The sequence below is a fragment of the Stegostoma tigrinum genome, chromosome 42 (genome assembly GCF_030684315.1).
Source record: "Stegostoma tigrinum isolate sSteTig4 chromosome 42, sSteTig4.hap1, whole genome shotgun sequence".
Lineage (NCBI taxonomy): Eukaryota > Metazoa > Chordata > Chondrichthyes > Orectolobiformes > Stegostomatidae > Stegostoma > Stegostoma tigrinum.
This window is the reverse complement of record NC_081395.1, coordinates 3,380,291-3,407,684: the sequence shown is the minus strand read 5'-3', so window position 1 is coordinate 3,407,684 and position 27,394 is coordinate 3,380,291. Positions and strand designations below refer to the sequence as shown.

The 27,394-nt window shown below is 46.2% G+C and overlaps 1 protein-coding gene across 2 annotated transcripts in view; it reads left to right on the top strand.

Moving 5' to 3' along the window:
• LOC125449214 (neutral alpha-glucosidase AB) overlaps positions 1-27,394 on the top strand; it is a 38,505-nt gene that overhangs the window by 5,266 nt on the left and 5,845 nt on the right. Inside the window, exons 3-16 of one of the 2 annotated variants that reach the window (XM_048524900.2) lie at positions 2,824-2,932; positions 3,624-3,751; positions 4,369-4,548; positions 8,319-8,384; positions 13,435-13,519; positions 14,286-14,385; positions 16,222-16,318; positions 17,818-17,998; positions 19,408-19,561; positions 20,942-21,177; positions 21,287-21,413; positions 22,335-22,414; positions 23,689-23,832; positions 26,104-26,200. In XM_048524900.2, the coding sequence (XP_048380857.2) occupies positions 2,824-2,932; positions 3,624-3,751; positions 4,369-4,548; positions 8,319-8,384; positions 13,435-13,519; positions 14,286-14,385; positions 16,222-16,318; positions 17,818-17,998; positions 19,408-19,561; positions 20,942-21,177; positions 21,287-21,413; positions 22,335-22,414; positions 23,689-23,832; positions 26,104-26,200 (1,784 nt within the window). The remainder of the gene's footprint in view (positions 1-2,823; positions 2,933-3,623; positions 3,752-4,368; positions 4,549-8,318; positions 8,385-13,434; positions 13,520-14,285; positions 14,386-16,221; positions 16,319-17,817; positions 17,999-19,407; positions 19,562-20,941; positions 21,178-21,286; positions 21,414-22,334; positions 22,415-23,688; positions 23,833-26,103; positions 26,201-27,394) is intronic. The other variant, XM_048524901.2, reaches the window with a different exon arrangement.

Below are 27,394 nucleotides of genomic sequence, written 5' to 3'. Positions count from 1 at the left end.
TGGCGCCTTGTAATCGTCGTTTCCACCCTGGGAAAAAGTCCCTGACTGTCCATTCTATCCATGCCTGTCATCACCTTGTACACCTCTATCAAGTCACAGCTCATCCTTATTTGCTCCAATGAAAAAAGCCTTTGCTCCCTCAACCCTTCCTCCTAAGACTTGACCTCTAGTACAGGCAGTATCCTGGTAAATCTGCTCTGCACCCTCTGTAAACCTTCCACATCCTTCCTATATTGAAGTGACCAGAACTGAACACACTATTCCAAGTGTTTTCTAACCAGAGTTTTATAGAGCTGCAGCATAACCTCGCGGCTCTTAAACTCAATTACCCTGCCAATGAAAGCCAACACACCATACGCCTTCTTTACAACCCTATCAACTTGGGTAGCAATTTAGATCCAAAGTGGACACCGTTCCCCTAGCCCTACACTCATCCCTGGAACATCTGGACAATAAGGATACCTATATAAGGCCTCTATTTATTGACTACAGCTCCACTTTCAACATTATAATCCCACACCAAGTGATCTCCAAACTCAGTGACCAAGGTCACTGCTTCGCCCTCTGCAGTTGAATCCTCAGCTTTCCAACTGCAATCCATGAAGATAGACACTAGCACTACCTCCACTATGATCCTCAATATTGGTGCCCCATAAGGATGTGTACTGGGACCCTACTGTACACTCATGACTGTGTGACCAAATTTCATCAGAGTTCCACCTACAAGTTTGCTGATGACACCACTGTTGTAGGCTAGATATCAAATAATGATGAGGCAATGTGGAAGGAGGTATTGCTTTGTGTTGTGGTGCAGAGATAACAATCTCTCCCTCCATGTCAGCAAAACTAAAGAGCTGATCATTGACTTCAAGAAGCAAGGAGGATGACACACCTCTGTCCACATCAGTGGAGCTGAGGTGGAAATGGTTGAGAGAGTCACATCCCAAGGAGTGATGATAACCAACAGTATGTCCTTTCCACCCACATAGGCGCAATGGTCATGAAAACTCAATAGCACAGCATGTCCATAAGGGCCATCACCAACTTTTATAGCTGCATCATAGGAAGTATTCTATTCAGATGTGTGATGGCACGATATGGCAGCTGCTGTGCCCAGGATCGTAAGGATCTACAGAAAGTTTGCATTGTGTACACAACTCTCAGCAAGCTGACCTGCATCCATGGACTCCATTTATACTTGCTGCTGCAAAAAGGCAGCCAACATCAAGACCTCTTCCAGCAGGCAGAAGATACAAAAGCTTAAACACACGCACCAACAGGCTCAAGAACTGCTTTTATTAGACTGCTAAATGGACCTCTCAGATTTCAAATCTAATGTTGATTTTGCTTTGTACACCTGTGCACCTGTAACCTCAGATACCTCACTCTGTTCAATCACCCTGTGATCTGTTTGTGCTTGTTTGCTATGATCTGCCTGTACAGCTCGCAAAACAAAACTTAACAATGAATCAAATCAGTGCAGTTTGTAAGAAATGCAAAACTAAAGGGAGATCAGCGTTTATACTGAGTTTGCCAACCAACCATGCATATAGACTCTGGTAGAGGCAGTGCCACTGACAATGCATCACTTGCTGAAGATTGACAGTTAACTGGTGAATTTATCTAAATTTATTGAAAGTTAGTTTGATTGGTCGAGGTGTTACACTGAGAAATGAACCGCTGAATGCATCTCACCTATTTGTTTAGTCGAATGGGTGCAGTGTGTGTAAATGTTCTTTCTGCCTGCAGAGTGGGCCCCTTGTATTAATCTGTTGTGACTTCCAATGTGTGGACTTGTGAGCCTGACTGAATACTCGAGTGCTGTATTACTAAATGATCACTTGAGATTTAATTACTTGCTGTATTGTGTGGGTCATTGATTAGCACAGTCTGAGAACCTGTGTGTCCACTTTAACTGCGTGAGCATGCCCTGGGACGTATCTGGAACTGAGACAATATTTTGGTCACAGTACCACAACCTGTTCACTGACCCCACTGCACCCATGTACCTGTCAGCACTTGACTGTTCCAACGTTACCCTTATTGGAGCTCTGCTGCCTGTATCCTGACACACACGCTATGTCTCACTTCCCTCCCCTGCTCATTGATCCACGTCCTCTTGCACTTTGACAGTGTCTTTTTTGTTTAAAACTTCCAGATGTGTGCCTCCCTATCTCTGTACTGATCCACATTCCCTTCCTAAACCTGGAAATAGTAAGAACAGTGCTAGAGTCTGAGATAACATGAGCATTGTTTCTGAAGAAGAGTCCCGACCCGAAACATCAGCTTTCCTGCTCCTCTCCTGCCTGGCCTGCTGTGTTACTCCAGCTCCACACTGTATTACCCCTTCTTAAACCTCTTTGCTTCTCCCTCCCTCTTTAAAGATGTTCCTTTAAAACCGATGCCATTGACCAAGCCATTGATTACCTGTCCCTAATATCTTGTTCTGTGGCTGAGCAGCATTTCTGTCTGATTTTTACTCCTGTGAAGTACCTATAAAGGGTTGACTATTGGGAAGTGTTGTGTAAATGCAGTGTTGTTTGGATTAAGTGTGTTCAGTAACCCATCCATAAGAAATAGATGGCCATTTGTCTCCTGGGACCGGCAAGCGTTCACTCCTGAGCTAGGTTAGAGAAATTCCTGAGAAGCTGGATTTCAGTGCCAGGATCGTGTGGTTTTTTTGCCTGTCTGTGCTTCACATGTGAGCCAGTTTGGCTTTGAGCTGCTGCTGCACTCGCGACTTGGCTGAAGAGAGTTTTATTTTGGAACAAACTGGACTGAGATGCCAAGTGACCGATTACAGTGAGCCTTAATTTTCCCCAGGCGACAGAGAAATGTTAAGCCAGAGAATTCTCCCTATCGCGCTCTGCTCAACTCATTGGATGTGACTCGGGAAAGTGTGAAGCTGCAGCTGATTAATGAAGTGAATAAGGTATGTGTTGTCGTGTCTGTATGGGGCCTGAGGTGGGATGTTTATTTCTGCAGTGAGCTATTGTGATCTGGAATGCACTGATTAAAATCATCCATTGGATGCCTCTGTCAAAGAGCCAACATGAACTTGATGGGCTGAATGGTTGTCTCCAGTGCTGTGTTGCAGGTGAATGTTTTGGTTGAAATTCTCTACTGACTGTTGGGACACATCCCACTCGACTGGAGGGAGCCCAACCCTGAAGCCCCTTTGGATTAAAGCCCCATCCCTGTCCTGGCAGGGAATTGGGTACAGCCCCAAACCCATTCATTCTTAAGGGAATTTCACCTTGGTTTCCCATTCTCGTTGTCAACTTCTCCTCCACCTTCCTAACCTCCGTCTTGCTGTCGTCATAAAACAGTGAGCAGAACTGGGAATGGCAGAAAGTCCGAAATGGGACAAATGACAGGCAGCGAAGAGAGAAGGGAGCGTGACTGACTGAGCATTGCCAGGGGTCAAGCCCATTTCCTTTTAACTTTTGCTGCTGTAACTGAATGTCATCAAGCATCACATCGTTCCCCAGGACAAGGCAGAGAGGTAGATGAGGGGAGGGGTGCGGTGGGGTGGAAATTACTTTGGATCCTGTCTGCCTCCATATCTGTTAGTCACTCCAGCAGGAGTTGTGTAGAGATGTGAATCCTTGCATCTTTTGCAGGTTCCTCTCCTACTTGAAGTGTATGGTCTGCGAGGGAACATGACCAGGATTAAAATAAATGAACTAAATCCACTGCAACCAAGATATGAAGTGCGGGACGTGTTAGTGCGAGAGCCGCCTACTGTACCGTAAGTTGCTGGCCAGTCTGTTTCAGTTCCTTACTCACCCGTATTCGGATACACACACTCCTTTTTGTGAAGCAGTTGCAGGAATTGCGACCTCAGTGCTATGCAAGAATATGGATTTTGAACTGACCTTTATTAGTTTGGGGGACTAATCAACGTGGCATCAAATACAGGGATTTTTTTAATCAGTAGCAAGCACGCCCAAGACAGGGGCAGCAAGGTGTTAGGTACAGAGTAAAGCTCCCTCTACACCGCCCCTAAAATAAAAAACTCCCAGCACGGCTTAGATACAGAATAAAGAATTCTCTACTCTTTTTTTTTTAAATTGAATGTAAAGGTAGATCTACAATCAGACAGTCCTAGTATACGGTGTAGGTTTAAGATAGAGAGTAAAACTGTCTGTATCCTTTTAAACTTAAGTTAGAGCTTTCTCTGCACTGAGCCTATCAAACACTCCCAGGACGTGGACAGCAGAAGGCTAGATACGGAATGAAGCCCTTGTTTTAATGTTTTCCCAACTTCCATTCTGGGCCAGCTCTATGCCTTTTTGCTCGAGCACTTTAAAACTAGATTATTAATAGGACTGTCCTGCATAAAGATAATTGTTTTCTGGCTTTCAGCTTAACGGTTGTGGGGAAGGATGAAGACAGTGTGGAACTGAGCTTTGAAAACAAGCTGTACAAAGTGATTATCACCTCCAAACCATTCAGGATGGACATCATGACTGGGAATGAGCTGCTGCTGAGTATCAACTCACGGGGGCTGATGGTTTTTGAACACTTGCGAAAAAGGAAGGACTCGTGAGTACTCGGCTGCCTCAGTTACAGATTCAAAACCCCAGGGTGTGAAAAATTCACCAACTATTTCCTCGTGTTATCACCCCCCCCTTCACCGCGCAACCCCAAGTTAACAGAAATGTAGGATGTTTACTTGTAATCTGTTTTATTCCTGCTTCTGTAAACATATTAATTATTTGACCCAGTGGTATGGAACATGTAGCTATTATCAAGCTTTTTATCTATTTCAGTTATAACTTCCTGAGAGTCTCTTATTGGGTATCACTGTCCAACTTGTTACCTAACCATTTTACTAACTGCTCCCTTGTTCCCCTCCCAAGTTCGACATCATCCTGACTCAGCACCATATCATTGTTCTTTCACTGTTGCTGGGTCTGAGTCCGGAATGTCCTCCCTAACAGCACTGTGGCTCTACCTGACAAACATACAGGTTAGGAGCAGAGAAAGCTCTTTCAGCATCTGACCCTGCTCAGCCATTCAATAAGATCATGGTTGATCTGTTTGTATTTTGAATTCCACATTCTCATTTACACTAATAACCTTTGATTATCTTAGCAAGAAACATTCAACAAACCAAACACTGCACATACTGGCGGCCTGAAACAAAAACAAAGTGCCGGAGAAACTGTGTTAATGCTTCACTTCTGAAGAAGTCATATCAGACACAAAACGTTGACTGTTTCTCTCTCTCCGTGGATGTTGCCAGATCTGCTGAGTTTCTGCAGAACTATCCTTTTTAAAACCTTCCACTCCTGATTTAAAAATAAGTCAATAAGCCCACCTTCTGAGGCAGAGTTCCAAATGCTCAACTCGGGGGCGGGGGGAAAAAACTCTTCTGTCCTGAAAGGAGAATCCCTAATTTTAAACTGTGCGCACTAGCCTTGGACTGACCCACATGAGGAAACACTATTCCCAAATCCCACTATTCTAAATCTTGGCCACTTCAATCAAGTTCCTCAAGAGTGGTACAGTGGCTCAGTGGTTAGCGCTGCTACCTCACAGTGCCAGGGTCTTGGGTTCGATTCCACTCTTGGGCAACTGCCTGTGTGGAGTTTGCATGTTTTCTGGGGGCTCCGGTTTCCTCCCACAGTCCAAAGATGTGCTGGTTAGGTTGGATTGGCCCCGGAAAATCGCCAAATTTCCAGGGCTGTGAACTTTAGGTGGATTAGCCCTGGGAAATGCAAGGTTACATGGATAGGGCCAGGGGATGGGTCTAGATGAGATGCTTTTCAGAGGGTTGGTGCGGACTTGTTGGGCCAAATGGCCACCATCCACACTGGACATTCTATGATTTCTCTCCTCCCCAACTGCTTCTCAAGTTCAAGCCCAGCCTGCCCAACCTTTCTTCATAATACAGGCCAACTCGGGTGTCAATCTTGTAAGCCTTCTCTGCATTTGCTCCAATGTGTTCCTTCCTTAAATAAGAGCAAAACTACTCAGTAGCTGAGACATAGTCTCACTAATGCCCTGTACATCTGATGCCAACATTTTTATTTTATGCTTAGTGCTTCTCGTTATAAATGATAGTGCCCCATCACCTCTAATTACTTCCTGCACCTATACCTCATGAAATGCTATGACCCAAGACGACAGATCACCGCAACTGCTGTAAAGGACACTTTGGGATGGGCCATACTTGGCACTGATGCCTCAATCCCGTGAATGAATTTTATTTTTCTTTTAAATTGCTGTTTTCAGACTTGTTGCATCATTCGGCCCAACTAATGGGTGCCAGTGTTGACCTGTGTAATCAGTCCTGGTTGCACCCTGTTGCAAGTTCCTTTTATCCTAGTCCCATCCCCCCCCATAGATGTTGATTGTCACCTGTAATTCCACGACAGTCCTGGGAGTGGATTCCCCTTGGCCTAAAGAGGTCTGTAACCTGTGTTCTTAAGCCTCTTGTTTCTGTCCTATATCCATTTACCCTTGTTTTAGACACCCACAGTTACTGGGGGAAGTCTGCACCATGTTGTCCTTTCAGCATTTTTCAAACACTTAGCATAGCTGCCCTAAGGTTGTTTCTTCAGAATAGGCAGCAGCTTTCTGAGTGTGTTATTGCAGCTGTCGGTCAGCAAAGGCCCCCCCCCCATGAAGCTCACGGTCCAGCGTAGGAGCAGAAATGTGGCCCACCGAGAGTCTGCTCCACCATTCGATCCAGGCTTTAGTGCATTTGAAATAGGATTGGTTGTAGGCCATTCAGCCTCTCTCCTGTTCTGCTGTTACACGATATCATGGTTGATCTACATCAGACCCCACCCCTTGTCCGTCTACCTTGAAGTATATTTGGTGATCCTGCATCCAGTGCTCTCGGGGAAGGAGAATTCCATAGCCCCACAACCCTCCTGAGTGGGGGGATAAAGAAAATCCTCCTCCTATCCCACTGTAAATGGGAGACCCCTTTTTAAATAATGTCCCTTTATTGTAGTCTCTCCCACGAGGCACAACAATCTGTCCACATCCACCAACCCCTCAAGATTTCCTTTTGTCTCATTATAAGCCACTTTCATTTCTTCTAAACTCTGGATACAGATCCAACCTCTCCTCATAAGATAATCTCCTGTTTTAGGTATCAGCAAAGTGTGGCCTTTAAACTTGTAACACTTTTGTAGTTGCTTTTAATTAACCTGTTCAGTGATATTATGGCACACCTTTGAGACAACCAGGACTTGATCCTGGGCATTCTGACCCTGAGGTAGGGGCACTGCCTCGAGATCTGCTGCCTAAGGCATTATGTTCTTTCTTAAATAAGCAGTCACCCGTTATCACCACCTTGTCTCTGCCTTCAGTATTCTCTCATAATATCGCATTGAGCTTTTGGCCACCTGTCCTAATAACCCTTGTGCTCAGGGGAGGGGCAGGGATGTGACTGTGCAGCACTTTGGGAAGTTTGACATTCTAGAAATTAATAATGTTGCTGTTTCCCTTGCATCCTTTTGTTCACTGTGCAAAAGCAGGGCTGTTCCCTGTGCAATTGATGGATTTTTCTCACCCACCTTTCTCCCCCACTTTTCTCTAGGATACCTCTGCTATTTTGCTGTGTTTTTGAATGCCTTCTGTGTGTGTGGTTTTGTTATTTGGAAGGGGTCTGCTGGTCTTTCTCTCTTTCAGCTATTACAGTTCTCCCAGTCATGAGATCTATTCAACTCCCACTTGTCCTTTGTTCCCAAGTTCGTACTGATGAGAGGCTGCTCTGTGCTGCTGAGCTCAATATTGGTCTCTGATCAGTCAATGACTTCAGCTTGGGGTATGCTGTCGGCACGACACTCCTGGATTCCCTGCTGGACAGCTCAGATGTTGCATATGACCCGGAGGGGGCTTGCTTGCAATGTTTGGAGATCCTGCTATCATTAACCATTTGCTGTACTCACTAGGGCCAGGTACCAGAGGACTGCTTTTGCCTGGAGAACCCTACCTTGCTCTGAGGGAGGTCAGCTTCAGTGATCTATTTAATTGTCAAGCTCTTTGTCACTAGTTCCCATCACGTAGCTCTCCCAATGTGATGGTTTGACCAGTGGTGCTGGAGAATTTTGTACATCCCCAATCTCGAGCTCCCCTCCTTTCAACCTGTGGTGTGATGGGCGCTAATAGCTGTGGTGTGCAGGAGACGGGCAGATTTCTTCCCTTGTTGTGTGACTGCTGGAAAAGATTGTCTAAGCTCTTGGTGTTTTACTGTCTGAACGACAATTGAAACTCATTTTGTTTTTTGTTTGTTATTTTATTCCATTTTGTTTCTCCCCACCCCTCCCACCTCTTTGCAACTTCCACCCCGTCAGTTACACGGAAAAAATTAGTAACACAGTCGGTAGCATGTGGAATAAAATCAAGAACGTGTTCATTAGGTAAATGCTGCACCAACGCTGTCTTTTTAGTCCTGTTTGTGCACCTAATGATACTAATGCTTGGGGTTGCAATGATATTAAAGCAGTGTGCAGCTTTGGGACTTCAGAATCTCTCCGCACACCTCACTGACATGAAAACATAGACCTGATCAATTGATAAAATGTTGATCAAAAGGCCCAAATTTCGATCAAGAAGCTAACTGCTATATCTGTACACAATGTTCCCAGCTGAGAGACACCATTCAGGCTGCCTGTTGTGGTGTAATTAACTGATCACTGTGATCCATCTCTTACCAGACAATCTATGGCAGACCCAGACAGGAGGTGAGGAGGATTCTGTGATAGAGATGCTCATGAGATACAGAGACCCAAACCCTGTACGTCCCTGGCTGTGCTAAACTCTCCACCCGTCATGTTCTCTTCATGATCTGTGCATGCATGCTTTTGTTCTGGTTGAGTGTTTTCGGTGAAGGGGCTGGCAAAGCTGAGTTTGGTTTTGAAGTGTTGTCAGTTGGTGCTTGCTGCGTGCAGAATGCCTGCTCTTGGAGGATGAGCGCTCAGGTTAACTGTGTCTCAGTAGATTCATTCATCCACATGAAGTCTTACTTGTTGGGAGAAGCTTGCTTGAACACCAGAATGTCTCGTCCAGGGAGGTTGACAAATTCCAGGGACACTGCCGCAGTGTTGTAGCTTCACTCCAGAGCAGGGAATGCCAAGAGCCACATTGCGAACTGACCCAATCTGCCTTTGGAGTTTACTGCAGGCCCTAGGACATTAGCTTTCTCTGTAAATAATCTGGTGTCTGCCTGCTGTGGAAGAGGGTTTTGAGGGAGAACTCTGTTAATTGCAGTAATCCTAAAGAGGCTGTTTGTACCTTGAGAGGTAGTTAGGTTGTGTCTGTGGGATGTAGGAGCGAGGGCTAGGAGGTGATAATTTTCAGAGATGTAACAGTTCCCGGCCCCTGAGTGCTGAGATTCCGTAGCATTGCTGCTGGGAGTGGAGATTCAAGTTCCCACCCTCCCTTTGTCCCAACAGTGAGTCAAGTGGTAGGTTCAAAGCATTACAAAACTGAGCACCGCCAACCTGTTACATTGATTTCTCCATCACTACCACCTTCAGTCCATCCCTATGCTCCTGGAGCTCACTTCTCTGCCTGGCACTGGCCTGCCTCCTTCCCCTGCATGCTGTGTGCCTAGAGCATGCCTCCTAACCCACATGAGCTGCACCTGATCCCAGCCTGTACGCTTGCGCCCCTTCTCTGTATTCACTCTGTGTGGCTGACCTGTACATGCATGCATCCTCCCGCTCCCTGGCTAACCCAACATAGTTACTGGATGGTGTTGCTGGCAGCAGTGTTGCGGTATTGCATTATACTCTAGCAGGTAAGGAAAGGGGAGCACCAAATTTGTCACTTGGTTCAAGTGAACATGAAAGTGGACTTTAATCTGGAGATCCACTTTGATTGCAGCAATTCCACAATATTTTCAACCTTCAAAAGGTGTCGCCCCTCTACCACCCCCCTCAGCGCTCGCGTTAGTTTTCACTCCTAGCTCATTCTGTGCAATTGTTCTGTTTTCTGCTCCTGTTGTCAGTAGTTAGTTCATTACCATTTGCTTGAACGTTTTTATCCTAACTTTTCATCATGCTAATGTCTCCCTTGGGGATAACACACTTCTGTCTGCCCCTTGCTAATTGCTGTTTGCTGCTGGCTGATATACAACATCAGTTCTGAGGGCCATAAGCCAGTTTATTGCTTCCCCTGCATTCACTGTTCACTTGTCTTCGTTGCTCAGCTGTCTCGCCTTGCCCTACTTGCTGATATCTAATGGTGCCCCTTGGTGGGAAATGTACACCTAGCTGGTGAGGGTCAGCTGTCCTGGTCCTTGGGTAGTGAAAGAGTGCAGAGGAGTGCTGGGTGATCAGTTCCTTGGTTGGGCATGTGCTGTAACATCCTTCTGGTGATGTGACAATGGGTCAGTCAATGATTAAAAAGCTGTCCCTCTTCAATCTTCCTCAATCTGGGTTCCATTCAGCTGCACTTGGCAACTGTTGCTCTCACTATGTACACACACGTTGCAACCCTAATATTGGAGTCTGCCGTTCTCAGTGTTCTGTAACATGCGTATTAGTCAGAGCAAGCCTTGTGCCAGACGCTATGTGTTCCCTGAGTGAACCCTGTCCCCCCCCCCCCCCCCCCCCCCCCCCCCATTCACTGAAATGACACCCTCTGAGCCCGGTTTAAAATTTGCCTAGTGTGGTAGTGAATCCATTGACTTGTAGCTACAACACCCCAGGGTAATGATACTAAAACAAATCTTGTGGTTTGTTGAACATTTTGCAGAATATGATCTTCATAGTTTGCTATGGTATTCTGAGGTGTGCTGAAGATATTAGCACTTCTTGTTCTACTGAGCTGCACATACCCCACCTTTTCCTGATGATTCATCTGTTTGCTAGTCCAGGGTCTGAGGCCACCCTTGACTTCAGCACAGACCGAAACAGGAGGAGAGGTGTATACAGTGAGAGTTGTTTGAAGAGGGTCTCTGGTGACACTGTCACCGTCAGTGACTGCATGGCTTAACGCTTAGTACCAGCATACTGCATGTGACACAGTAACAAGGTGAGATGCTAGAATGTGGCACAGGGTTCTTTCCTCCACACTGAGAGATGCAGTGAAATGAATCCTGAAACTTAACTTGCATCAATATCTCTTGCATGGTTTTGAACTTACTGTGTCTACAAATTTCTCCCCCTCTTTGAAAGGACATGATATTTGAAGTTTGATTTTAGGGATATATATCTCACAAGATTCCTGACATCCTTCTGCACAGCTTTGGGAAGGGCAGAAGTGTATGTAAACACTGAGCTTAACTTGCTGGTTTGGGTAAAGTTTTTTGTTTAACCTTTCCATTGCTGTCTGATGCCTGTCTCTTGAATGTTCTGTGCCAAAGATATGTGACAAACATATATCTTGGAACTTCTGTGAGCTGAAATGTGCCCAAGTCAGATAAATTTTGTGAAACATACAGGTTTCCCAAGCCAGGTTGTATTACTGAACCAGATCTGGAGTTTGTGACGAAGACTGGCCACAATGCTGTAGCACTTTTGATTGGATCTGAACAGGAAGAGTGCTTTGGAAAAGTTCCTTGTGAACTTTTGAAGTGGATTCATGGGAGGATTCTGTAGCTGTTCCAGTATAGGTTGCGCTTTAAACCAGAAAATCTGCAGTAGCCCCTCATGCTTCCCCCAGTATTTTGCAGTCACCCTTCTGATGTGAAGGAAGGTGGGGCTTGAAGAAATGGGGAGGGTTGGTGTAATATTGTTGGCCAGCTTTGACCTTTGTCAGTGGAACTTGAGCAGGAGCCACGAATGGGAATAATGAGCTGGTGTGGTCAGAGAATATTGCTGTAACGAGGCATTAAAAAGCAACAGAGCATTTCTGCAAAAAGATTATGCTGTCTTCTATGTATGCACCGCGCTGTACATCTCTGCAGTGCCTGGTTGCCTGTCTTCTGTCAGTTCAACTCTATTATTTCAAAGGGTTCTCTCTCTCGCACGCTAAACCATCTTGGGGTGGTAAAGGGAGATTTAATACTGTTGGCGGAGTAAATGAGGATCTGTTCCCAGCAGCAGGAAGGTCCATCATAAGATGGAGACAGATTGAAGAGAATTGTAAGTATAGATAAGTTCTGGTGGTATAGGCTCAATGGGCTGAAGGTCATGCTGTGTATTGTTGATTCTATGAGGCAAATGCTTTATATGGGGCTGAGTTGTTGTGATCTGGGGCGTGCTGCCTGAAAGGGTGGTGGGAGTAGATTCAGCAGGAACTTTCAAAAAGGGTGTATCAGAGAAATGGTAGGCCAGAATAAATTCATCAGATCTTGTGGGGGGTGTTGGTGGTGAAGAGTGGTGGCAGCTGGATAGAGGCTGAGTGCTACCAATTGGATAACCCCTCTTGTTCTGATTTTATATTGCTGAATGGGGTCCGAGGAGGAGGTCTATTTCTCATCATGGGCATGTCCACTCCCTGACACAACAAACAGGCATGCCCTAACAGCAGCGGGAACATGGAGAATTTAGTCTGCTTTCATTGTGACTCCTAATTCTTTCAGATATTGCAGTGCACCCAACTGCTTCAAAATTAAATACTCCTGGCTTACTGTTTTAATACTGAACCTGCTCTCCCCTCACCACCTTTCACTGTTGCAGCTCTCTTGCTGTGAACTGCTGGTCAGTTGTTCAGTTTAGCTACATGGTTGACCTGTAAATGCCTGTGGACTGGATTGAACCACACCAGTAAATTATGAACCAGTGATGATACAATCCACCTGTAAATTGACTTAGATTGTTCCCTGGACTGTTTGAAACAGCACACCCCTAACTGTAAATGCACCTTTCAGATACAGTTTGGATCAAATTTTTTTCACCTGCCTTTACTTTCATCAAGACCTGGAATGTACAGAGCTGGCGCACATAATAGGAACAGCAGTGACTCAATAGGTTCAGTCTGTCTCCTGGATCTGTCATTTTACAAACAAGTACTACTGGTTGGCATCACTGAGGCCTGTCCCAAGGGGAAGGTTGAGGGTTTTGGTGAACAGTCAGAAAATGAGCTAGAGCTGTGGCCATGATCCTGAGCCTTCAATGGTGTCAGGTACTGAAATCCTCTGACTCTGTAGCTGCAGAGCCCAGGCTGCCATTCATTCTCACTGTTTTGCTTGTGCCACCATTTGAGAGAGTGGGGCGCAGGGAGGATTCTGCTAGCTCCTTTAGTGGAGTGAGTGGTTTGGAATATCACGTGAATTAGGTGCAGGAGTAGGTCACTCAACCTCACTGTTCAGTACGGTCACAACCGATCTGATTATGGCCTTAGGTTGCCACCTACCCTGTTGCTGACCCTCCTAATGAATCAAGAATTTGTCGACCTCTTCTCTTAAAAAGATGCCCCATCCTGTTAAAACTGCCTGTATACTAGAAATCTGAGGAGACTGGGATGTGAGAGTGAGAATAAAGCTGCAGGACTGTATCATTGCACTTTCCTATGTTTTAGTGAAGAGAAGGAAGAGGAGAATGTGGAGAATCAGGAGGTGAAAGGAGAGAGCGAAGCTGCTGATGAAGAAGCACAGGCAGAGAAGGTAGGTGGCAGCTGCTGGTCACTGCACGTGTGTGTGAGATGCAATGGTAAATGAGCGCAGAACAAGCTGTGCACCTTGCTTCCTTGCAGAAAATGACCTATCCCAATGGCTACTGCCTCCCGACCAGACACTTCCTACGCAGTCCCCTGCTACCTCAGAATATAGAGATGGTACCGAAATCTAGGGATATTTTAGAGAATTTACCTCTGAGCCCCCTTAACCCTACATGCACCTGCTTTACATTGTAAGAGTCCAGTGCTTTTGTGCTATCTTTGATTCAATCCAGGGGTGGTTCAGTGTTTAGCACTGATGTCTCAGTCCCAGGGACTCAGATTCAATTCTACCCTTGGGTGACTATGTGGAGTTTACACATTCTCCCCATGTTTGCATGGGTTTCCTTCCACAGTCAAAAGATGTGCAGGTTAGGTGGATTGGCCATGAGAAATTGTCCCATAGTATCCAGGGTTGTGCAGGCTCAGTGGATTGGTCGTGGGAAGTGCAGAGGTAGGGTGAGGAGGGTGGATCTCAATGGGCCAATGACCTTTTTCAACACTAGGGAATTCTGTGATCCCTGCCCTGGTCTTGTTCTGTCTTGGAGGTAAATGTTCATCATGCAGTGTAGAAGTTGACTGGGGACTGCCTATGATGCAGAATAAACATGAAGGAGACAGGAATATGCAGGAGGAGGAATGGATGGAGTAAAAATGAACATGTGGATCTGATATCAGTTTGATATGTTTGATAGAATTCTGTTTTCCATTGACAGCCTGAAGATACAAATTCCCAGAAAGAAAATGAAGAGAAGGAAGATGAGGCTGGAATGTGGGAGGAAACATTTAAAACCCACACTGACTCCAAACCTAATGGTAATGTTGCCTAGGGAAACAGCTTCAGTAATATTACTGCCTGACCACTGGGCAATACTGAGGCAGGAGTAAGGGATACACTGACATCAGTCTTGGTTCTCTGAGGGAGTAAGCTGCACTATTAATGCTGTTTTGAGGTTCTGAGGAATGCAGGGATTAATTGAAATATTAAATCCTTGATCGAGTTTACGACATCATTAGCACCAGCACAGTTTCCTTCAGGAGTGTAGAGCTGGATGAACACAGCAGGCCAAGCAGCATCTTAGGAGCACAAACGCTGACGTTTTGGGCCTAGACCCTTTTTCTGATGAAGGATCCAGGCCCAAAACGTCAGCTTTTGTGCTGCTTGGCATGCTGTGTTCATCCAGCTCTACACTTTGATATCTTGGATTCTCCAGCATCAGCAGTTCGCATTATCTCTTCCTTCAGAAGTAATAGTTTGTAACTTGAGCTGAATATGTCTGAGGTACTAGGTCGAGTCCTAAAGGACATAGCTGCTAGACTTGGTCTGTGGCGGGTGGTAAAGGAACCATCAAGAGGGATAAACATACTGATCTCATCCTCACCAATCTGCCAGCCGTGGATGCTTCTATCAGTGGCATACTTGGTAAGTGTGTCCACAGTGCAGTCCTTTTGGAGATGACGCCCCACCTTCACATTGAGAATAAGCTCCAGTATGTTGTGTGGCACTGTCACGGTGCTCGATGGGACACCGTTCACAAATACTGAAGCAGTCCGTGTTCAAACACAGCAAGACCTGGACAATATCCAGGCGTAGGCTGACAAGTGGCAAGTAACATTCATGCCAGGCAATGAGCATCATCAATAAGAGGCAATCTAACCACCACCCCATGACATGCAATAGTGTTACCCCATCACTGAATCCTGCACTATCAACATCCTGGAGGTTACCATTAACTAGAAGCTGAGTTGGACTCTCCATGTAAACACAAGGGCTACAAGAGCAGGTCAGAGGCTGGGAATCCTGCTGTGAGTTACTCACCTCCTGACTCCCCAAAGCCTTCCCACCATCTACAAGGCACAAGTCAGGAATGTGAAGAAATACTCCTCACTTGCCTGGATGGGTATAGCTCCAACAGCACTCAAGAAACTTGGCACTAACCAGGACAATGTAGCCTAATCAATTGAACTTTCATTCAATCTCTTAAATATCCACTCCTCCCACCGCTGACACTCAGTCGCAGCAGTGTATACCATCTACAAGATGCGCTGCAGAAACTACCCAGAGGTCCTCAGGCAGCACCTTCCAAATCCACAATCACTTCTTTCTAGAAGGACATGGACAGCAGATACATTGAAGCATCACAACCTGCAAGTGCCCCTCTGAGCCCCTCTCCATCCTGACTTGAAACGATATCACCATTCCTTCATTGTCGTTGAATCAAAATCCTGGAATTCCTTCCTTAACAGCGTTGTGGGTCAACACACAGCACATGGTCTGCAGTGATTCAAAAAGGCAGCTCACTAGCACCATCTCACGAGGTAACTAGGGATGGGCAATAATTGCTGGGCCAGCCAGCACACACTCATCCAACAAGTGAATATTTTAAAAAACCTCCAGCTGATCTGTCAGCATTGTAGCAGGAGCTGTTGCTGTTATCAGTTTATTCAAAGCTATTGATGCAAGATTCACCCAGATTTGATCATAATCAGGCTGGTCTTCCTGAGGGAGCACCACGCTATTGGATAGTGGCTAGGTATCTTCCATATAAATCGTATCCCTTGTCATGCTCTGGCGATGATGGTTTATCATGGTAGACCCTGAGCTTTGTCTGTTTTTGGGTACTGTGTTGATTCAGTATTAATTCTCTTCAGGACCATCCTCTGTTGGCCTGGACTTCTCTCTCCCTGGCTTTGAACATGTTTACGGGATTCCTGAGCACGCGGACAACCTGAAACTCAAGACCACGGAGTAAGTACCAGCCACTGAGGCGCGTGGAGATTTCCTTCAGCGGACTGTTAGTGCCACCTCTTTTGGCATTAAATACTGGCCAGCAGTGAGGGGCTGCAGTCTGCTCTCTGAATATTGAGTAGAGGATAGGTCAAGTCAGTGTTGTTGAGGGACCCACCTTGCTTTACTGACCCATTCTCCCCAATGGCGAGGTCTTCTCTGTGTCCTGGGCGAATATGTGCATCACCTTCAAAATCACATAAAAGACAGGATCTTGTTGGTTCTCATTGCTATATGTTGAAACTTGCTGTTTGTAAATTGGCTGCAGTTTCCTTCATTATGACAGTAACTGCTGTTAAAATCACTGAGCGAAGTAGCTGATTTGCACTACTTTCGGCAACAAAAGCTCATTATTTAATCCAAGATGCAAATTCCCTGACAGTCCCGTCTAATAGAATCCACTTAATAGGGAACACCAACAAGGTACCTACACTTAACAAGATAACAGTATAGTAAGTACATTCTAATCCTGAGTGAACAGTTATGAACTATCAACATGCCTCCTCGTGGTTAAAACTCGAACTCTGATTTAAACCCCTAGCCATGTACACACGGGCACAGTCGGACAAGAAGCATACTGTTTCTTTCCCTTCTGCTCAGGAAAAGAAATCCCAAGGAAACACTGTTCCAAGGCCCCATTGGCCTGTTGAGGTGTTTGTGTTGCTTGTGCACACTTTCTGTTCTTCAGCTGCCTTTCTCCAGGGTTTCTCATGCCTTCAGCAGAGGCACAGGCTGATTAGCACACTAACTACAAGGTCTCTTAGTTACTTGAAAGCAACTTCTTACAGCAACTGGTTGGAGGGTAAACAACTGCCTTTCTTCCAGTTTCAGGTATTTTGACTACACAGAGACACAGCTTACCCTTCCAGCAGTCCGAAGGACGCTTAATTGCTCACCCTGTCAAACTTGTTAATGCCTCAGGAACCAATCAAATCTGTTGTCAGGCTGATGATCTTTTGCGTTCAGGCTGGTTGCAATTGTACAAACCAATCAGCAACTTGTTGCCAGCCAAATTCTCCTTTGTGCGCACTCCCTGGTGCTGTGCTGTCAGTGACAACCTTCCCCCGCACAGCTGAAACAAAGCAGCAATGTAAACCATGCACAATGTCTCGGTACCTTGACTTTAAAATGACAGCAATTCATTTCAAACTGCTTGGTTTTTAAAATAGTCCTTTCTCTGCTATCTTTGTACACAGTTAAAAATACAGGAAATGAAATGATGTGGTCTTTATGCCATGCTTCAAACACAAAATCCTGCATTGGCTTTGAAACCCTGAGTTGATAAAAGCAAGCACTGTAAGGTTGGGAGGTTTTTCTCCTTTTTTCCTGTGTGGAACTGTCCTGCAATTAGGAAGATCCCCAAAGGTGAGACTCTGTGGGCAGTACCTCCTGCTGTCACAGTCAGTGGTTGGTGTTACTAAGTATGCGTATAATCTACTGTTCCTTTCACTTCTGTTTAGAGGTGGAGACCCGTACCGTCTGTATAACCTGGATGTGTTCCAGTATGAGATATTTAACCCCATGGCACTGTACGGGGCTGTACCCCTCCTGTTAGCGCACAATCTTCGCAGGACTCTGGGCATCTTCTGGCTGAATGCTGCTGAGACTTGGGTGGACATCAGCTCCAACACAGCAGGCAAGGTGAGTAACATTTCTCCCCAAAGGCACTTGCCATTTGGAACCTAATGTGTAAACTGGGTAGCAGTCCCTACGCTGCAACTTGCCATCCTTCAAGGAGCTATTTCAAATAATCTTGAGGCCCTCAACGTGGAACAGAGGGCATTGAGAAGAAGCTATGCTGTGATGGTGCCACTGCAGATGCTGGGGAGGTTTCAGATTTCAGGGAAAGCAGGTTGTTTACTCCCTCTGTTCTCCCTGGCGAATGTAGAGAGTTTTAGATTAGATTCCCTACGTGTGAAAACAGGCCCTTCAGCCCAACAAGTCCACACCGCCCCTTTGAAGCATCCCACCTAGACCCATCCCACTATAACCCACGCACCCCGAACACTACGGGCAATTTAGCATGGCCAATCCACCTAACCTGCACATCTTTGGATTGTGGGAGGAAACTGGAGCAGCCAGAGGAAACCCACGCAGACATGGGGAGAATGTGCAAACTCCGCACAGACAGTTACCTGAGGCTGGAATTGAACCCGGGTCCCTGGCGCTGTGAGGCTGCAGTGCTAACCACTGAGCCACCGGGCCGCCCCATCAAGTTGTTGGATACCGTGTGTACAAACAAACGAAGGTGGAGATCACTGAGGCGTTACGTAACAGACGGTGCAGGCTCAGGACCCTGAAGGGGAAAGGTCTACCATTGGATTCGGGTTTCCCAAACGGCTGCTCAGCACAAGATAATTTTGGAGCAATGCTAGAATAGGCAGAGACCATTCAGACTTTCTAATTCTGTCTAGCACTCAGGTCAGGCCTTGCTTTTAAGGGAGGCAACGGCCTTGTGCTATTGTCACTAGACTATTAATCCAGGGACCCAGGTTGGAATCCCATCGTGGCAGATGCTGGAAGTTGAGTTCTATAAACAAAAATTGTGGAATCAAGGGTTTAGTGAATGTCATGACATCGTTGTCGGATGTTGAGGGAGGGAAAAAATCCATCTTTTTCACTAATGCCCTTTAGCAAAGTAAAGGCGTGACCCTGCCTGGTCTGGCCTGCATATGACTCCAGACCCGCAGCAATGCGGCTGACTCTCCACTGTCCCATGGGAAACTAGGGGTTGGGCAATAAATGCTGGCTTAGCCAGTGATGCCTCCATTCGTGAAAGCATATTTTAAAAAAAACCCACACCTGTCAATACCTATACGCAGCAGGGTCCTAGAATTTAGCTTTACAAATGAAAGACTGCTTGTGATACACAGATTATTCTCAGATTACCTCTTGTATCGCATGAAGTTTGTGGATTTTGGATTAATAGTTTTCTGTCGGGATGGTCTGGAAAGACTCTGTCCTCTGACTCGGTGTTGAGATTGGGACCTGGGCCTTGCTATGTTCCTTTTCAGTTGTTCTGGTTCTCACTGAGCCTGATGTCTCCACAGACTCTGTTTGGGAAGATGCTGGATTATGTTCAGGGGGCAAATGAAATTCCACAGACTGATGTGCGCTGGATTTCCGAGAGTGGGATCATTGATGTTTTCCTGCTCCTGGGGCCCTCTCCATTTGATGTCTTCAAGCAGTACACCTCACTGACAGGTAGGTCAGCCACAGTGGACTGGGATTTGACTGAGTTACTGCTGATATGGATGATAGTATAAGGTAGGGGTGGAGGTTAGATAGACTTTAGGATTAGGGTAAAAGTTCGGCACAACATCGTGGGCCGAAGGGCCTGTCCTGTGCTGTACTGTTCCATGTTCTATATCAGAATTCTGGCTCAGCCCTCCTGAGGTATAAGGTCAAGCAGGGAAGCAGGAGAAGCTCCTTGGAATATTGACATTGCCTTACAGATACATCCGTGACTGATGTGGGAACATGGAGGCGCACACCCTCTGGTCCCTTTTTGAGCCTGTTCCCGAGTGTGAAGGAGGACCTCCTGATATCTGGTCTGGGTTGGATTTTAAAATGTCCTTTGTTCTGGACTCTCACAGCAGATCGTTCTCCCTCGAAAGTAACTCATTCCCCTTTGGGAGCTTCTAATAGAACGTTTCCTCTTTTTTTCGGATAGCACATTGCAGGCCTCTTTGTCTTTGTGTTTATTTACACCTTAGAATTCTCACCACCGTTGCCCTGATTCCTGTGGTCATTTTATTTGGTCAATTTCTCCCTTTTTGCTTGTTATCAAGAATCTTGATTCTCAACCAACCTTTTAAATATCACCTTAACCTTCCCTGCTCTGAGGGGAACAATCCCAGCATCTCCAGTCTGTCGCCACATTCGCTGACCCTCATTCCTGGTCCCATTGCAGTAAATCTTCCTCTACACCCTGTCCAAAGGCCACAATGTCCTTCCTAAAGCGTTGGGATGTTCTACTCCAGCTGGTTCATTGCTTTTGCAAACATGCCTCTATTTATAAAGTCTGAGAGCTGGTACCTGTTTTCTTTTAAACCTGTCTTACTGGTTCCGAAGATTAGTGTACATATAGTGCCCTGCACCACCACCTGGGCCCCTCTGTTCCTGCGTCACCTTTTCGATTGTGTCATTTGCTATATACTACCATATATCACATGCAGCTGGAAGCTCAGTCCTAGTGGAATGTGGATGGTTTGGTTGAGAGAGCTTGTACAGGTATGGGGGACCGAACAGATTCCTCCCGTGCTGCATGATTGGTGAGCTGATGATATACAGTAGCTGGTCTGCTGAGATCAAAAACAGACAGATGTGGGCCGATCCCTTACAGAACGTGGCGATAAGCTGCTGCTTTGAACTCCAGTCACTGGGGCTAGGGTAGGGTGCTATTAGGGAGGGAATTCAGGACTTTTCAGTAACACTGAAGCCAGGATAGTGAGTGGCTTGGACAGGGACTTGCAGAAGATGGTGTTATCATGTACCTGTTGCCCCTGCCTGTCTCGGTGGTAGACGATGCAGGTTTGGAAGGTGCTGTCAGTTGCAGTCACTGTCTCTCCTGCCCTGACCCAGGAACACAGGCTCTGCCCCCTCTCTTCGCCATCAGCTATCACCAGTGCCGCTGGAATTACAATGACGAGGATGATGTCCGGACTGTTGATGCTGGTTTCGATGAACATGACATTCCTTATGACGTTATCTGGCTAGACATCGAGCACACGGATGGAAAGCGATACTTCACCTGGGACCCCAACAAATTTCCCAATCCCAAGGAGATGCTGCAAAACCTGGCCTCCAAGAAGCGGAAGGTAAGGGAAGGGAAGTAAGGAAGGCGAGAGGCTGGGGGATAACAGAATGGTTTTGTTCTTTGGAAAGCTGTAGTGCGTGCGGATCACTAACTCCACGTCACCCCTCCAGATGGTCAGTATAGTGGACCCCCACATTAAAATCGATAGCGGCTACAAGATTCACACCACTATCCAATCTCGCAACTTCTACATTAAGACCAAGGACGGGAATGACTATGAAGGCTGGTGTTGGCCAGGTAATTGTTCACGATAATTGCTTCTGTAACCTGTCATCCTTCCCGCTCACCTCCGAGCTTTCTCGTGTTTCTTCTGCCTGTCCAGCTGTGCAGCAGTCGGGATCTCCTCAGTAACAGGGACTTGCATTTACATAATGCCTTGCTGGTAGTAAAATATTCCCCAGGCTTCATGTGTGTAAATGACACTGAATTTAATGCTGTGATCAGTATATGACAAGATGTACCAACAAGGAATAAGTTTTAATGGAGGATCTTAAAGGAGGATTCCAGGTTTTGATCATCAGGTGTTTGAAAGATCAGCCATGAGGGAGGGGCACAGGTCTCAGTTGTGTAAGGCCTGGAGGAAGAGACAGAAATAGGGAGGGAGAAATAGCAGGTGAAGGAGGTTGGAGAGGGTGTGGGGGTTCTTGTGGGGGGAGCGACAGAGGCAGGGAGGAGTTTCAGCACTAGTAGTCAAGTAAACATGATGGTGGCAATGTTGCGGGGGTTTAGTTGCGACAGGTTTGGTGCAGTGGAATGGGTGCAGCAGATCATTGAGCTGAGGGTATGTCATGGCCAAATCTGAAATGACACTGACATAGTTGAGGCCTCAACTGACCCCTGTTTCCTTCACTGTATGTGCTCTGATAAAGACACCCTACAGTAGCTCACTGGTTCGCTGCTATGGTGATGTAGAAGTTGATTCCTCGAGTCTTTGTTCTTGAGCTCCTTTTGTTTGGCCTCTCACTCTTCTTCATCCCACTCTGTGGCTTTGTCGCCCAGTCTCTCTCTTTTGATGCGTGTTATCCTGTGGGTGACTGTTCTGGCTTTCTATCTGAAATGTTGGTTGGTTGGTTGCTGTGGAATTTTGACATTAACGCAGTGAGCTGCTGGGTGTCTGAGGTTCATACCTACAGTTTAATCCTTGTCTGTCTGTCCTAGGTTCTGCTGGCTACCCTGACTTCACCAATCCGGAGATGCGGTCTTGGTGGGCCAGCATGTTTGCTTATGATCAGTATGAGGTCAGTTAAAAGTGTCTCATGACCCAAACACTTGTGCTTTTAACAGACTGGCCAGGCTGGATTGGTACCCGGTCTTCTCCCTCCAGAGTGTTAAGCGTAAATCTACAGCAATATGTTGGGTTTAGTTTTGAAATCTGTTCCTCTTTTACCAGCTGACAGGATCCAACATCAAATATAAAATGTATTAAGAGACAGAATATACAAGGAGGTTCTCTTGGGCTCAGGCTTGAACTGAAAATGGCTTTACTCTACGTCTCGTTCAGTACTGCCCAAATTTGCGCGCTCCCTAAAATAACATTTGAAACTTCAAAATTGTCCTCACTGATAGCATTGACAGAGCGGGAGCCTAGACCCATACTGCTCTGACTTGCTTAGAGCTCCACAATGCCCTATTACTGCCTCAGAAGTTACAGAACCCCACTCAAGGCCCTGACCCTCCCAGTGGGAAGCTCAGTCCTTTTTACAGGTAACCCCTGACCCGGTTCTTTTTAATGCTGACTGCCGTAAAGACTAAGGGGGCTGTTTTCTATCCCAGCTCGGATTTGTCCTTTCCTTTCAGAGAAACTTTTATACCTGGCATCGCAAATTTGCTTCACAGCCAATGCTGGGCAAGTAGTCACTGTTATTGGAGACTGCACTGTCTTGTTTTTTTTTCCCCCAGGTAGCAATATCCTCTTAAGGGCCACGTGGTAAAGACCCAGATCGCTGTGCTTTTTTTATTTAAGCATGTTGTTTGAGGGAGAGATTCTGGCCCCAGGACACCAGGGAGAGCTCCTCCAATTCCACTGCTCTCAAGGACAGCAGAATGGCAATGGAGCATTCTGTTGGTACTGTACCAGGATCACTGGCCTGGGTCTGTGAAATTGGGTGGGCAGCTGCGGAGCTCAATCCCAGCAAAAGTCCAAAAGCAGGAATCCTGAGGATACCCGTTGCAGCACTCTAGCTAAAACAGAATGGTGTCTAAGTCAAGCTTTGGGACCCCTGGTGAATGGGTATCGACAAGAGCGAATGACTCACAATGCTGGAACTATACTGATGGGAGCTGCACTAAAAACCACATAGTTTTAAAATAAGAGGCAAAGATGACAATTTGATTCCTCCCAGAGGGTCATGAAACTGTTTCCCAGAGAAATTTGTGTGTGGGTGCACGCATATCTCTGCACGCATTCGGACTTGATTCGAGTGGAAGAAAATATTTGCATATCTACAGTGAATGGACTTTTGATAATCTCTAACTCCTTGTTTTCTGTACCTTCCCTGCCTCATTTGATAAGGGCTCCATGGACAATCTCTACACGTGGAATGATATGAACGAGCCCTCTGTGTTCAACGGGCCTGAGGTGACCATGCACAAGGACGCTGTTCACATGGGTGGCTTTGAACACCGGGACGTTCACAACCTCTATGCCTTGTATGTGGTGAGTACTGCAGTGGGAGGGGAAGCTGCCCGTAATAGCGCAGGTAATCCTTTAGCATTTTATCTTGTGTGCTTTCACCTTGTACACACCTGAAATATATGACCCATTCAGAAGCTGAACTGGACGTGCCATGTAAACAGTGGGAATCCTGCAGCGTCTAGTTCACCTCCTGACTCCCCACTTGCCTCTGAGTGCAGCTCCAACAACACCCAAGAAGCTCAACACCACTCAGGAGTAAGCAACCTGCTTGATTGGCACCACATCGCACGCTATCAGCACAGTGCCCCTGTGTTTACTGTTCCTTAGGAAAGATTGATGGGCCTTTGGGAGAGAAAGATACCAGCATAGAGTCTCTAAACTGACAGGCCAATAGGAATATCTGGCATGGACTGGTTGTATAGACTGAACTGGAATTCCCAAGATTTGAAGCGATTCAAAGCTGGTGTTATTGAGGTGTTTGAACGATTTGGTAGGATCGATCCTAACAATTTGTTCCCACGGTGTGGGTTGTCCAGAACAAGGGGCAGAATTTTCAAATTTGACCAGACTGTTTAGGGGTGCTGTCAGAAAGCACTTCCTGAAACAAAAGGCCCACCTCAGAGACCTTTGTGGTCTGTTGAAAATGTTCAAATTAAAGTGGATATGTTCTTGATGGACCCAGGCTAATACACCATAAACCTACATTGTGGAAGCAGGCCATTCGGCCCAGTGTCCAGACCGACCCTCCAAAGAGCATCCTACCCAGACCTTAGTCAGCTCCTGTAACCCCTCATTTCCCATGTTCATTCCACCTAATCTGCACATCTTTGGACTGTGGAGGGGAAACTGGAGCACCCGGAGGAAGCCCGCACAGACACAAGGAGAACATGGAAACTCCCCACACACAGACCAGCCAAGACTGGAATCGAACCCAGGTCACTGGTGCTGTGAGCCAGCAGTGCTAGCTCCTGAGCCACTGTGCCGCTCTGGAACAAAGTTGAGTAGATGGAGTTAAGATACACATGAAATGCAAAGTGAATGCTGGAATAAGCTTAAGGGGCCAAATGATGACTACCTGTTTCCAGCTATACATAACCAGTGATCTTCGGTCATAGTCAGACAGCTCAGAAACAGATCCTTTAGTCCAACTTGCCTGCACCCACCAGAAATCCCAAATGATCGAATCCCATTTGTTCCATATCCCTCTAAATTCTTGCTATTCATTTATCCATCCAGATGCCTTTTAGATATTGTAATTGTACCAACCACCTCCTCAGGCAGTTTGTTCTGTACAAACACCTCCATCTGGGTGAACAGGTTACTCGGATCCTTTTTAAATCTTTCCCCTCTCACTTTAAACCTAAGCCCTCTAGTTTTGGAGTCCTCTACCCTGGGGAAAAGACCTCGTCTGTTTACCTTATCTATTCCCCTCATGATTTGATATATCTCTATAAGGTCAACCCTTTGTCTTTGCTGCAGGGAAAATAGCGTCAGACTATTCAGCGGCTCCCTGTGGCTCAAACTCTCTAACCCTGGCAACATAATCTTTTCAGAACCCTTTCCGAGTTTTGCAACATCGTTCCTACAGAGGGAGACCAGAACTGCACACAGTGTTCCGATAGTAGCCCAGCCAATGTCCTGTAGAGCCACAACATGACTTCCTAGCTCTTGACCTCATCGCACTGACCAATAACGGCAAGCATACCAAACGTTGCCTTCATTATCCTGTCCACCTGTGACTCCACTTTCAAGGAAATATGACCCTGCAGTCCAAGATCCCTTTGCTTGGCAACACTCCCAAGGCCTTCCCATTTAAGTGTGTAAGTCCTGCCCTGGTTTGCCTTTTCAAAATGCAGCACCTCACATTTATCTGAATTAAACTCCAACTGTCACTCCTCAGCCCTGTCCATGACATCGGCTACTTTGGTGTCATCTGCAAACTTACTAACCATTCTTCCTATATTCATGTTGAAATCGTTTATATAAATGACACCAAAGCAGCGGACCTAGCACCGATCCTTGTGGTACACCGCTGATCACAGGCCTCCAGTTTGAAAACAATCTTCCACCGTCACCCTCTGTCTCCTCCCTTCAAGCTATGTTTGTATCCAAATGGCTAGCTCTCCTTGGATTCCATGTGATATAATCTTACTAACCAGTCTATCGTGTGGAACCTTGTCAAACATGTCAGTGAAATCCATATAGATAATGTCTAACACTCTGTTGTCTTCAATTTTGTTCGTCACCTCTTCAAAAAACTCAAATGATCTTCTGTCTCTGCTTACTTTGCAGCAAATGGCCACATCAGATGGTCAGATCCAGCGGTCTGGAGGAACAGAGAGGCCCTTTGTCCTCACCAGAGGTTTCTTCGCTGGCTCCCAGCGTTACGGTGAGTTAACTGGGGTTTAGTTTTGAGGGTGACCTGAAAATTAGACTTTGTAAACCTCATTGTGTACGTTGGTTAGATTTAGAGTGCCCTGTGACTACATAGGGCCACAATGTGTTTGAGAGGATAGAGGTTATACAGAACCTGCAAAAGTCATTGCTGCCCCCACCCTATTGAGGGACATGAAAAGGCTGCATAGGGAAGGGGCACACTTTTTTAAAGTGAAAGGCTGGAGGTTTAGAGGGTCCCTGAGGAAAAGCTTTCATACTCAGGTGGGGGTCTGGAATGCAACATGTGGGAAGCGCAGGTGAAGTGAGCATTCCCATCAGTATCAGACATTCCCAAATAAATCTAATGGGGAATTTGGGAGAAACATTCCTGCTCTTTTCCTCCCTGGAGTATAGGAAGAATGTGGAACTTGCTGCGATGGGGTGGGCTCCAGGGAAATCGTGGTAATAGGTTTAAGGCAGGAAGCTAGATATACTCATGGGGGAGAAAGAAGGATAGCAGGTTGAGGGCGAGAGATAAAAACTAGGTGGGGAAGAGGCTTTTATGGAGCAGGCACACCAGCTGATGGCTGAATGGCCTGTTTCTGCCCTGTGTAATCTCACCTGGTTGCTGATGGTGTTTCTGCCACAGAATCATACAGCATGGAAACAGACCCTTCGGTCCAACCATTCCCTGCTGAACATAATCCCAAACTAAACTAGTCCCACCTGCCTGCTCCTGGACCATATCCCTCCAAATCTTTCCTATTCATGCACTTATGCAAATGTCTTTTAAATATTGTAATTATATCTATATAAGCTTCCTCAGGAAGTTCATTCCATATGCGGACCACTCTCTCCATGTAAAACAAATGTCTTGCTGGAAGGATAATCTTTCAGCCTGTGCTCTCTGCAGTGTTCTGTTTGGGAATATTGTAGGGGTACAGGAAAGGGACTGTGTGGGTGTAACCTCAGATCTCTTGGTGGCAGGCTCCCTCCTTGATCCCAAAAGCTTTCCAGGATCTTTGGAGGGTGAAGAGAGAGGAATGAGAGCATTTCTAATCTGAGTAATAGCACAGTGGTATCATTCTGGAGGGTTGCATGTTGTGTTCAATTCTGGGGGGGGGGGACATGTATAAATTGTAGATTTTGCTCCTTGTTCCCCTGTCCCCTGCGATGTGTGTGGGATTTCTTTTCCATATTGTGATTT